The sequence below is a fragment of the Poecilia mexicana genome, unplaced genomic scaffold (genome assembly GCF_051168715.1).
Source record: "Poecilia mexicana isolate PSO_F unplaced genomic scaffold, ASM5116871v1 scaffold_16, whole genome shotgun sequence".
Classification (NCBI taxonomy): domain Eukaryota; kingdom Metazoa; phylum Chordata; class Actinopteri; order Cyprinodontiformes; family Poeciliidae; genus Poecilia; species Poecilia mexicana.
Genome location: NW_028263385.1, coordinates 11,985,945 through 11,999,490, shown reverse-complemented (window position 1 = coordinate 11,999,490; position 13,546 = coordinate 11,985,945). Strand labels below are relative to the sequence as shown.

At 42.2% G+C, this 13,546-nt stretch overlaps 1 protein-coding gene across 1 annotated transcript in view; it reads left to right on the top strand.

Moving 5' to 3' along the window:
* erfl3 (Ets2 repressor factor like 3) overlaps positions 1-7,473 on the top strand; it is a 65,949-nt gene extending 58,476 nt beyond the window's left edge. The window contains exons 4-5 of the mRNA XM_014987149.2: positions 290-1,422; positions 1,764-7,473. Coding sequence (XP_014842635.2) covers positions 290-1,422; positions 1,764-2,417 — 1,787 coding nt within the window. The 3' untranslated portion in view covers positions 2,418-7,473. The remainder of the gene's footprint in view (positions 1-289; positions 1,423-1,763) is intronic.
* Positions 7,474-13,546: the final 6,073 nt, after the last annotated feature.

The window sequence follows — 13,546 nt, the reverse complement described above, 5'->3', positions numbered from 1 at the left end:
TTATCCTAAGGCAGATAAGAACAAGGAGCAACTCTTAAAACAAAGAACAGAAAAAAATGCAAACATCAACATAGCACATTTCAGCTACAAGGCAGATCAAACTGCTTTGCATCATAAAAACACAAAAATAAAGTAATTAAAACACCATACAGTCGCCACATGAGAGACCAGTAACAAACATTACATTTTGTTAAGTCCCACGTATTTGGTCAGTGGAAATGCAGCTTCGGTTATATGGGAGTGTTTCAGGACATTTCGTTTAATTTCTTTTTTTCATTGGTGTTCCCAGGAAGCAGTGTACCTCAGAGTGCGCCACCTGTCCCCACCGGAGCAGGAACCCATTTCCGTTTCCCTCCTTCCACACCTTCTGAGGTCCTCTCCCCCAACGAGGATCTGCGCAGCCCCGGGGGCATGTTCAGCACCGTGGCGCGACGGATGGCCCGCGGCTCCGTCAGCGACTGCAGCGACGGCACTTCGGTCAACTCAGAGATCGAGGAGGGGAATGTTGGTGCAGGAGAGGAGAGGGGTGAGAGGAGTGTGAGCGGAGGAGGAGGGGGCCCTGGCGGCGGCGGGAGCTACCGGAGCATCATCCATCCACGTCTGTCTCATGAGGCTCTCTTCCGTATGTATGGAGGGCCGGGTAACCCTGCAGGCCACCCCGGGCCGCGTGGCCCCGCGGGGCACCGTATCCACCAGGAGCCACTGTCTCCCTTCCCAGTGTCCCCTCTGCCTGGACCCCCAGGGGCGGGCCTCTTGGCCCCTCCTCTGTCTCCAGCGCTGTCCATGACCCCAACGTCTCACCTGCCCTACACCCCGTCCCCCACGCTGTCTCCCATGCTGGGCTCCCACTTCTCCTTCAACCCAGAGGACATGAAGCGCTACCTGCAGGCCCACACCCAGTCCGTTTACAACTACGGCCTCAGCCCCCGGGCGTTCCTCCAGTACCCCAACATCGTGATCCCACAGCCCCACCGGCCCGCCGCCGACAAGCCCGGCCTGGCCGCTGAGAGGGCAGAGCGAGGCGGAGGAGGGGAGAGGGCCGGAGACCGACACCATCACCCGTCTCTGGCTCACTCTGCCCACCACCACCCACAGCCTCCTCACTCCGCCCACTCACACCCCCATTCCCACCCCATGCACCACCCTCTCCACCTGGGGGAGGAGCCACCTCACATGTCTCCCTTCAAGTTCAAGCTGCAGCCACCACCTCTGGGGAGGAAGCAGAGGGACGGACAGAGCCAGGGTAAACCGAGGCAGAGCTCCCTGTCCTCTGGCTCCGGGTCCGGGTCCATGTCCTCCACCTCTGGACTGGGGTCCTCGCTGTCCTTTGGCAGCGACCTGAGCTCGGCAAGCGGGTCAGGGGTCATTTCTGCCTCCTCCTCAACACAGTCCTTGAACAGTGCTGGACTCCCAAAGATAAAGGTGTGTAAACCTTCTCTTTAATCAGAGTTTAATTCTTCGGTCATTTTAGTGTACCTGGCAAAACGTTTCCCACAGTTCCTCACATTTCAACTATGAACATCATTGTGTTTCATTGGATTTTACAAGCATGAGATGGACCAATAGAAAGTCGTGTGTTATTCAGGATTCATATAGGTGCCAGCCCTAGCTCCAACCCTAGTTATGGGTCAAAATTTCTAGAGATATGAATACTTTCAAGGTGTAGACTAAGAAGAAAGTGAGGTTAGTTGCAGAATAAATAAAACTGCTGGATAATAATTCTGTTTCTGTCTTAATTTATGCTGTGATTTATCGTTCCTCAGGTGGAGCCCATCTCTGACATAGAGTCAGAGGAAGAGGTGGAGGTGACGGACATCAGCGATGAAGACCCGGACGAAAGAGATAATGAGTTTGAGCTCCTCTCCGCTCGATACTCCAGAGTTTCAAACCATCACCACAACCACCACCTGTCCAACGGCACGGCAGCCGCCCATCATCCGTCGCAGGACGAAGACCTGGACGAGGACGTCTTCAAAGCCCCCGCTCCTCCTCCTCCAGGTCTGATGCCGTTCTTCACCTCGCAGCACGCCCACCGCGGCCTGACCGCCCTCAAGAGTGAACCGGTGGAGCCGGGCGAGAGCCACGCCTCCCAGTCCCAGGCGGCCTCGACCGGAGCCACGCAGGGGAAGTGCATCCCTCTGAAACTGCGGTTCAAGAGGCGCTGGAGCGAGGACCAGCGCATGGAGGCGTCACAGGAAGAGTCGGACGACAAGAAGGTCCGACCGGAGGAGGGGAGGAATAAAGGGAGGCAAACTAACGGATGTGTGGAAATGGAGGAGGACGGGGAAGACGGAGACAGTCCCCCTCCGCTAGCTTATGAGGGGTCTTTATCAGCACCTCTGGCTTCACATCGGAGGGTCAGCGCCGAGCTGCACCGCGCCACGGCCCAGCTGTCCCTGGAGAACAAAGACTGCTGAGGAGCGCAGCCCCAACACTACTGCTCCAGCAGTACAGGAGTTTGTAAATGTAATCCCACTCCCACACTGACAAACTAGACGACCCGAGAGCAGAGCCTGACACACACGCTCATAACACTGACACAGCCAGACTCCTGTTGAGTCAGAGCCGCCATCAATCCTGGAAGAACCAGCTCCCACACTGCAAAATCACAACAAGCAGCGTTTTTATGTAGTTCCTAGTCCAAATGTCTTAGTACTGTTGAAATAAGACAAAATTTATATACAAGTTCAGCACAATGTCGGAGCTTGTTTAGAGTCACATTTTCAAGTCCTGCCACATATTTTCAGTTGAACTTAGGTCTAGACTTTGACTAGACCATTTTAATATGTGAATATTTTTTAATCTAAACCAGTGGTGCCCAAACTTTTTGTGGAAACTGCCAAATTGAAATTACTGGCAGGACATAAAGTTGCTGAAATTAAAAAATGCAAAAGTGAATTTATTGCGATTTTACTTTGTTTTTAACATTCTACCAGCTCGACAATGCAACGTTTTCATGAAATCTATGTATTTAAAAACTCAAAACATAAAAAAGGGGGCAACAACTTGTTTATTGTGATTTTTCTTAGTTTTACCTGCTCGACACTTAACAAAAATTTTAATTAAATCTATAAAATCTTACACACTCAGAATATTTAGGCTTTCCACATTGTTGCCTTAGTAAATGAAAAACAGACGATTTAGTATTTAAGAAAAAGTCCTAGTTGTTGGTGAATAATCAAATTGTACTACTTACTTCACTTACAACTGGCACTTTTTCATCAATATTAAATTAATGACTTAAAACAAGCTCATTCGTCTTGCTGAGTAAGTTAGTTTTGTCTCATTTCAAGTGTACTGAGACATTTGCATTAGAAACTAGACTAAAAATACTTGGTAAGAATTTGGTGTTTTTGCACCAGGCCAGTGAAGCTCCCATCTTCTCATCATCAGCAGCCACACAACTCTTTCCTCAGGAGAAACGACCCCTCACAGCCCTGCAGCTCGCCCTACAGGCCAACGGGACTTCTAAGTGCCTGCATCAAACCCCGAGAGCCCTGGAGAGAGACATGCTGGGTGGGACAGAGGAGGGCGGCTGGGAGGAAAGATCATGTGGGACAGGAAGGAAAGTGGCGAGTGGGGCTGTTGGGTGTTAGTCTGGCCCTCTCCACTCAGGGAAGCCTTTTGCTGTATCTTTATTGGATCCACACAGACACATCGAACGGGACTCAAGGGACTTTTATCGAGCCCAAACCAAGCAGAGACGTCAACTTTTCCCTCAACATTTGACTTTGACACCACCACCCCTCTGATTTCCTCCTGTTCTGTCTTGTTTCACTTCAAAAACACAAAATATAACCAGGTTTTTTTTGTTTTGTTTTGTTTTTGTTTTGTTTTTTTGCTCTATTTCCTGATGAAAATATCTTAAGACACTTGAAATAAGACAAAACTAACTGAAGAGTAACTTTTCAGCAAGATATAGGAACTGGTTTTGAGTAAAGAATTCATTACTATTGATGAAACAATAGTTGATTATTTCACTTTAATCTGCCAGTAGAACTAGTACTTTTTCATCAATATTAATAATTTACTTAAAACAGGCTGCTATATCTTGCTCAAAGGTTTCTTCTGAGTTAGTTTTGTCTCATTCCAGATGTACTAAGGTATTTGCGCTAGTACTTGGAGCAAAAATACTTGGTGAGATGTTGTGTTTTTGCAGTGTTCTCTCGTGGACCACGTGTGGAAACATCACGACTCTCTTCTCGCAGAAACAATATGAGCCCCAGGTTGATGTGGGGGAGCGTTAAAAACACGAAGGAAGAGCGAACCAATCTCTGCTTCTCCACCTGAAGTAGTTTCAGCTGCAGCTCGAGCTCGTCTAACAATCGTAGTGTTAAACTAAACCAGCAACGACACACAGACACACACATGCACAGCACTGCCGTCACAGCTCCCTCTCCCTCCAAACACACACTGCCGCTGATCGCCTTCTTTTTAAAGCTTGTAAAATAGTTCAAACTGAGCTCTAAAGCCACACGCAGAATATATCTTTATATATGTTCAGACGGAGATGATTACGGAAGAGTTTAAGAGAAGCACAGCATTTTAATGATGGATTTTTTTTTTTTTTTTTTTTTATGGTGAGTGGATCATTTTCAGATGGTATTATGGGGGCAGCAGAACAAGGAGCGGTGGGGGATTTCTTGTATATTTGTTGCATATGTAAACAAAGAGCTCAGGCCGGTCCATCAGAGGAAGGAAGAGAAAACCAGCAGACTGCTAATGATTCAGACGGTTTGCTTGGCTCTGCTGTTCACTTGGTTTTGCAGTAGCCTGCCCTTTCAGCGTGCAGCGCTTTTTTCTTTTTTTTTTCTTTTTTTTTCCCGTCTGGAGTCTCGCTCTGCTCAGCGGGGTTCTCCCTGGTCGGAGCTGTCCTGGCTGCAGGCCACCTCTCCAGGCTTCCTCTGCGTGTCAGAGCCGGCTAAGCGAGGCGCTAATCCTGCGCTGTTCTCCTACTCCAGTTAGTGTTAACGCTTCAAAGTTCAGCACAGTTGAGAGAAAAGGGTTAATTATTATACCGAGATGCCCCTCTCCCTAAAATCTATGCACTTTTACACACACACACACACACACACACGAGTGTTTTTGACAGGCTCTGACATCCTGACGTCACCTGGTTGGTTACCTCTGTTCCTTGAAAAACTTTTTGAATCTTTTTGTCGGTGAATCAACAAGCTTTGTTGTATTTTATGTGATAAACCAACACAAGTTATTGCAGAGGAAAAGATGCATTGATTTCGTTTTTACTTTTTTAAATCTGAAAAGTGTGGTTGGCCTCTCTTCAGTCGTCATGTCTTCACCGGCTTTGTACATCTACATCTTTTAGCTTGTTTTTCTCTGCAAACAAGCTCAAGCTCAGTTGGATCGGACTGAGAATCTCTGTGAACATGAATTTTCAAGTCCTGCCACATATTTTCATTTTGACTCGATCAAAAATAATTTCAAGAGCCACAAATGGCCCCTGGGCCACGCTTTGGACCTCCCCTAGTTGATGCAGATGGAGACTTTTTTTCAACTAGGACTAAACTCTGACCCATAAATTAAAATCTTCTCATCTCCTTTGATACAACACGAACTTTTCATCTATTTATAAACCATCAAATCAGAACACATCTATCCATTGACCCAAATCTGTCTTTAATTATATTTTTAAAACTTGGTTAAATACTTTATTTTTGAATTAAGAGCGACCTAAATCACGTTTTTATTGCTGCAAATAGACTAAAAAGTTTGGACACACCTGGTTTAGTCTCAAGTCTGTTGCAGCCTCCATGCTGAAGAGAAGCATTTCCAGATCATGATACTTCCACCACCATGCTTCACCATAGTGATGGTGTGGAAAACTGCAGATGGTAGTTATCTCACATTTCTTTCAACAATAGCCAGACCAGGGTCTGCAACCTGCAGCTCCGGAGCCACAAATGGCTCTTTGGACAATCCCCACCGGCTATTAAAAACTTTGACTAAAAATCATGAAGAAATAACTGAAGTTTTAAAAAGACATAATAACAAATGCATGTTTTAGCTATTTTCAGTTTCTACATTTCATTTCCATAGCAATGATACTAGAAGTACCAACCATTTTTATATGATCTACTTTTCTTATTAGGTTGGCAATATGTGCAAATATCAACATCCCATCAAAAGTTAGATATTTAAAAGATAGATATTTATCAAAAGCTATAAGATCATGGTATTTGTGGCTCTAAACCCATTTTATTTATTAGAATTGAAGCCTTCATGCTCTTTGTTCACTATTATGCTCTAACAGATATCCAAAGCCTTCAAACAACATCTGGATTTATACTAAAATGAAATGGCACACAGATTGGCTTTAATTACCAGTTTAATTACAAGCAACTTCTAAAATAAATGCACACCGCACTTTTCAGATTTTTAACCTGTTTGTGTTTGTCCTTCAAGGAACAGTAGATGATCTGCAGTCTGTCTGTGGCTGAACTGATTAAATTTCTCTCATTAAGACCTCTGGTGGTCTGGATTGAAGCACACACACACACACCCACCAGGTCGTACGTCTGTATTTGAACTGACAGCTGCCTTACTTCACCACATCTCAGCGACAGACATGACGCCCGTCTGAGCTGCTTTGCGCTCTCTGTGGTCTCGCTGCCGAACGTTTCCTCGCCGTGTCGGACTTCCTGCCGACGGACTCGGCAGTGAAAAGGTCACCAGTTACACTCTCATCCTGTTACAGGCCTCAACTGTCAGACAAACGGCACAAATTTTACATTTCTCCATTAAAAAAAAGAAGAAAAAAAAAAGAGTACAGACTTCTTGGTTTATTTTTATGATGTCAGTATGAATATGGATTCTTGTTGTTTTTATTGAGTAAGTTACCTCTCCACCTGGCATTATTTTTATTCCGCGGCTCGGCTACTTGTTGCTTTTTGCGTCGTGAGCATCACTATGGAGGGTATTAATGATTTGACCCCCTGAACTTCATTCCCTGTATTGAATCCTTTCCAGCTTTTAGTTCTTTTTTTTTATGTGATATAAGTGAAATATGTGACAATAACTTCAGTGCTGACAGAGATCTACCACCTGGGATGGAGCAGGAAGCAAAGCGGGCGAGGGTTTTATTTCAGGGCACAGAGGGAGTTTTTATCCTTTTCTTTTGTCTTTTATTGTCATTTTAATTTTATAATGTTACTTTTATCGCTCACTCTTGTATATTTTCCTTGTGTTGTTTTTTTTTTTGGGGGGGGTATGATTTTAAAAGAAGAAAGTTGTGTTTTACAGTGTAAAGATCTCCCTCTTTCAGTCTGTTTTCTCTCCTCTTCTCTCCCCAGAGCTGTTGCGTAACACCTCACACGGAGACCGGAGAGTTAATACTATGATGTAACATTGAATTTCTGCGCTTCTTTCATTGTTTTTTTTTTTCTTTTTTTTTTTTTTTTCAAAACTTGTAATTAAGATGTAATCAGGGTTAATTAAAACCAGTTAAAACCCCAATATGAATGCCGCTGCTCTTCCTTAATGCATCCATATTCATTCAGGGGATTCAGGGTTTTATTGTGTGTTTATTTGTAAACAAAGAGATTAACTTCAGACTTTCTGTCGTCACAACACCGAGCCAACGTGCGTGCATGAAAGATTTGGTTGTTTCAAGATTAAAGCAAATTTAAAATTACTCACAAAATGCTTCTTTACGAAAAGCGTTTTTAAGACAGAAGGATGGAATTTATTCCTTTTTTCCTCAATGATAAGTTCCAGGTCTGAGGATTGGTTTTAGTGCTTTCCAGACAAATAAAAGAAATTGTTGTAATTCTACATTTTTTTCAGTGTTACACTTCCCAGATGCTGTATTCTTATTTTTTTCTTTTCTTTCTTTCTTGTGCAGTTTTTCTCCCATCCATGTCATTCTTTTTTTCCTTTCCTATTTTTTACTACCGTTTCCTTTTCTTTCTTATTTGTCATCCTTTCCTCCCCTTCTTATCTGCGTTTTGTCCTTTCAAGCTTTTTCTTCTGTTTTTTTCTTTTTGCCATGTTCTTCTGTCCTTCCTTTCTTCCTATTTTACATCATTTCCTTCCTCTCTTCCATGTATCCTTTTCATTCCTTCCTTGTAACATTCTTTTCCTTCCTCTTTCCTTTCTTGAGTCCTTCCTTTTGCCCTTGCCCTCGTCTTAAACCATCTATCCTTCCTATTTTTTCTTCTTTTCCTTTCTCTGTTGTCCTTCCTTCCTACCTGCTCCAGCCTCCCTACATCTTCCAACACCGTACAACAGCTATGAAATCATAGTAAGCTTCAGTATTTTGTATTTAATTTAAACTGCGGATGTTTTGAAGACGAAATGGACTTTTCTTCATGGCTGCACCAGTTTTTAATTGTTCCCAGCTGTTTGGAGCCAGAATAATTCTCCTGGACTTCATGCTGTGAAGATCAGTGCAGGTCTGGCTGCAGCACCTGTTGCAGGGTGATGGAGGATGTTTATGATCACAACTGGACAGATGTCCTCGTCTTCATGCTCAGGGCTTCATAATAACTTTTCCAGACTAATATACCTCAGCTTTAGTTTATTTTTTTGTACACTGTTTGGAGTTTATCATCTGTATGTCTCAAACACTACAGAGTCTCAAAGTGAACTTAAAAAGTATTAACAAGACAAGAGTCATTTTCAGAAAGGCTGATCAACAAAATGTTGAAGCTTTTATTTCTGGTTCTTTGTTGTTAAAATATAAAAGAATGGCAGCTTTAAAACCTTCGAATCGTCCATCGTTTATATTGGGATTCTACAACCTGCAGCTTCGGAGCCACAAACGGTTCTTAAAAAATCTATGAAGAAACGACTTGATTCTTATAAACTGTCTTGCTTAATAATAAATAATTATTAAGCTGTAATAAATAATTAAGCAAGTTTATTATTAATAAACTTTTTTCCCCCCATTTTTAAACTTCAATAAACACTTGAGTGCTTAAAGGTTTAGCAAAAATATTTCTGCTTCCAAAGCATTTTTTTTTTACATTCCTTGTAAAACTTTTAGAGATCATTTCATCACATTCTTCAAAGAGTTCATCACCTATTAGAAAAGGTTTGAGGAATCCTTTTGTAACCGTTTATTTTCTAACTTTCCTGTTGGATGCTGAGAGAGTGTTTTGAATGTAATGATTCCACAAGACTAAATTTCACTAAATTATCTCATTCATGCTGCTGTGAAACATTTATTTTAATAATTACAGAGCAGAAGTCTTTTCTCTCGTTTCACCATGTCAGTTATGAATGAGTGAAAGTGATCCTCACTAATATGTTAACCTCTGAGAAGAAAAGCACTTTGTCTTTTCACCCGCATAATGCTCAGGACAGGTTTCGCCATGATACCTTGTAACGTGACGTCTGTAGCCGCTGCGTTTCTTTGTCCGTCTCAGGTCCAGTAGGTTGACTTACCGACAGACACACTCAGGTCCACTGTATTTATTCTAGCAAAACAGGAAATCATGTTGGTGGTTAACATCAGTCCAGCAGCTTCTGCCCCTATACATTCAATAAAATACAACAAATAACCCCAAACAAACTACAGAGCAATTGCATGCGACAGTTGACGAGCAGCAGTTAGCCTGTAAAATGAAGCGTATTAGCTAAAATCCACATTAATCGTGATAATTAAAAATATTTACAAAATCACTGGCGAAACACTGCGTATGGTTACATTTGTCTAAAATATATGTTCAAATGTAATACTTGTAAAGAAAACACAGAGCTAATCCTAAAACATACCACAGTTGCCTTTTCTCGCTCTGTATGTCGGTATTACGCACGACCTGTTGCCATGGCAACCGGAAAACAACAGCTCAACGAGCAGGTAGAGCAGCAGAGATTACCGATCAGGGGAATCGACGCCAAAAAACAAACATTTCCCACACAGAAAAGTAGCAAAAAGACTAAAACAGAACATCCAGTATGTTACATTATGTTGTCAGGCTTAATGTCTATATTGTGATTATTAATAAGTTTTCGCCTGAACACCGCGGTGGTTGATTAGCTGATTTAAACAGGTGCTTTACTGATGACTTGATGGGCGGGTTGTTTAGTGCTAACGGAACCAAAACACACCGAACTGCGCAGCACATGCTAAGGTTATCAAAGTCAATACCAGGCCAGCAACAGTTAGGCTAGATTGAATAACTGACCCACTGCTCACTTTTTCAATCTTTTCTTTAAATTAAAACGGTTGAATTAACTGCTAAACATCGCGTCCGTTGTTCTGATTCTTTGCGTGATTGTAGTATTTTCCTGACCACCGATATTCCTGACTCAATGGACAGCAATGGCGCATGTGTGACTTACGATAAATCACGTAATGTCCAGTCCAGTAATATATACAGTGGTGGGAAGTAACGAAGTACAATTTTCGTGTGTCTGTACTTTACTTAAGTAGATTTAATAATAGATACTTTCCACTTTTACTCCACTACATTTTACAGTAAGTATCTGTACTTTCTACTTCACTACATTTCTACAAAACTGCCGCGTTACTCGTTACATCCAAGTCGCATTGCTCTTTTTTCCGTTAAAATGTGAAGTTCAGGGTTTTAAGGTGGCGCCGTAAAATCCGAGCAATAACGTGACTTGGTGTCTGTTGTCACCCATCGCCTCCACCTTTACTCGCACGCGGAGCTCCAGACATGCGCAGTGGTTTCCTTTGAGCGGGAGTAGATGTTTGTCTGATCGTCAGTGATATAACAGCGCTGCATAAACCATAAGATATGGCGACATGTAAAATCAGCAGCGCTTCGCTTTCACAGAGGGTGGGGACTTCGTCCAACTTTTAGCGTCACTTGGAAGGAAAGCTTAAAGAAAGGTAAGCTATGTGGACGTGATGCTAGCAAAGCTAGCTGTACTGACTGAGACACACATGTTGGATCTGCGATGAAAAAAAAAGTTGTCACTCATGCACTGAATTATTCTGTGGAGGTGTTGACTGACATGTCGCAGATATGGGACAACGCTGTGACCAAAGTCTGCATTGATATGACATTCAGGAACGATCCGATTCTTCTGGACTGATCTTTACTGATTAAATTTATTTCAGCTGTAAGTATTTAATATCCAATTGTTTTATGGGAATGTGGATCTTTCAGATCAATCTGAGAAGCAATTTTGATAGGTAAAACTTGTCACGTAGCGTGGGGTGCTTTTCTTGACTTGGTCTTGGGTTGGTGATCTTGACTACAACTCTGCTACTGGCTCCTTGGTTGCATGTCCTCCCCCACCCACATTCTTTACTTCTTTCCATCCCCTTTCTGTTGGATTTCTTGAAAAATAAAAGCCACTAGTGGCAAAAAAAAAAAAGTGAAGTTCATGCCATGTTAGGACAGGAGACATGATGTTTCCATCCCTGAAATTATGATGCATAGAATCACATATCTAAGTCTAAACTATGTTATAGAGTAAACATAATAAAAACATGCTTTATCTGTGGAATTGTTCATTAAAATGGCACATTGCTAATGTATTCGGTTCACTTAATGATATTGTATTAGCGATTAGGTAATGCATTCAGCGAGTACTTTTACTTTTAATAGTATTTTTAAAAGCCAGTACTTTTTTACTTAAGTACAAATATTAATGTGGTAGTTTTACTTTTACTTAAGAACATTTTTGAGTACTTTCTCCACCACTGAACATATATATATATATATATATATATATATATATATATATATATCCATCCATCAATGCTGCCTCTTGCTCTGTCCAAGGTTACATCGTGTTGCATTCAATGTTGTCAGAAAAAAAGAGTTGTATGCGCTTAATGTCAGATTTGCCATAACTATTTATTTAATTCATTGTCGCTAGCTGGGGTGGCAACAGGGGTGGCAAGGCCTCGCCTGTCCTGAACGCAGCGTCGCTGGCTTTCAGCAAAGCTCTCACCTCAGCATTCAGCCAGGGTTTCTGGTTCGGGTAGCAGGTTTCTATCTTGGTGGTGGTGACATTATCAGCACAATTGGAGATGAAGCCAAGAAGAAAGGCTGTACTCCAGCCTTTGCCCTGGAGTACAAGAGCTCTGGGCCACACAGTGACTGTCTTATTCGTTGGTCTAATCCGTCTCATCAGCGGACGATATGCTGGCACCAGAGATGTGGTCGGAGAGGCCAAGATGAGGGTGAGGAAGAGCTCTGTACGCACCGTGAATGTGGGTGTGTACCAGTGGTGGAGAAAGTACTCAAAAAATGTACTTAAGTAAAAGTACGAATACACAGACAAAAATGTACTCAAGTAAAAGTACCACATTAACATTTTACTTAAGTAAAAGTAAAAAAGTACTGGCTTTTAAAAATACTTAAGTATTAAAAGTAAAAGTACTTGCTGAATGCATTACCTAATCCTAATACAATAGCATTAAGTGAACCGATCTTATCCAATTTTAATACATCATAAATGTGCCATTTTAATGAACAATACCACAGATAAAGCATGTTTTTATTGTGTTTACTCTCTGTAACATAGTTTTAGACTTACTGATTCTATGCATCATAATTTCAGGGATGGAAACATCTTGTCTCCTGTCCTGTCCTAACATAGCATAAACTTCACTTTTTTTGCCACTAGTGGCTTTTATTTCTACAGAAATCCAACAGAAAGGGGATGGAAAGAAAGTGGGTGGGGGAGAACATGCAACCAAGGAGCCAGTAGCAGAGTTGTAGTCAAGACCACAAACCCAAGACCAAGTCAAGACCAGCACCCGGCGCTACGTGACACAAAAACATTAAGTTTTACCTTCAAAATTGCTTATCAAATTGATCTGAAAGATCCACATTTCCATAAAACACCTAGATATTAAATATTTAGAGCTGAAATAAATTTAATCAGTAAAGATCCGTCCAGAAGAATCGGATCGTTCCTGAATGTCATATCAATGCAGACTTTGGTCACAGCGTTGTCCCATATGCGACACCTCAGTCAACACCTCCACACAATAATTCAGCGCATGAGTGACAACTTTCTATTCATCGCCGATGCAACGTGTCTCAGTCAGTACAGCTAGCTTTGCTAGCATCACGTCCACAGATCTTACCTTTCTTTAAGCTTTCCTTCTAAGTGACGCTAAAAGTTGGACTAAGTCTCACCGTCTGTGAAAGCGAAGCGCTGCTGATTTTACATGTCGCCATATCTTATGATTTATGCAGCGCTATTATATTACTGACAATTAGAGGAAACCACTGCGCATGTCTGGAGCGCCGCGTGCGAGTAAAGGTGGAGGCGATGGGTGACAACAGACAGTAAGTCACGTTATTGCTCGGATTTTACGGCGCCACCTTAAGAACCTGAACTTCACATTTTAACGGAAAAAAGAGCAATGCGACTTGGATGTAACGAGTAACGCGATGGTTTTGTAGAAATGTAGTGAAGTAGAAAGTACAGATACTTACTGTAAAATGTAGTGGAGTAAAAGTAGAAAGTACCCATTATTAAATCTACTTAAGTAAAGTACAGATACACGAAAATTGTACTTAAGTACAGTAACGAAGTACTTGTACTTCGTTACTTCCCACCACTGGTGTGTACACACAGTCCAGAGTGTAAG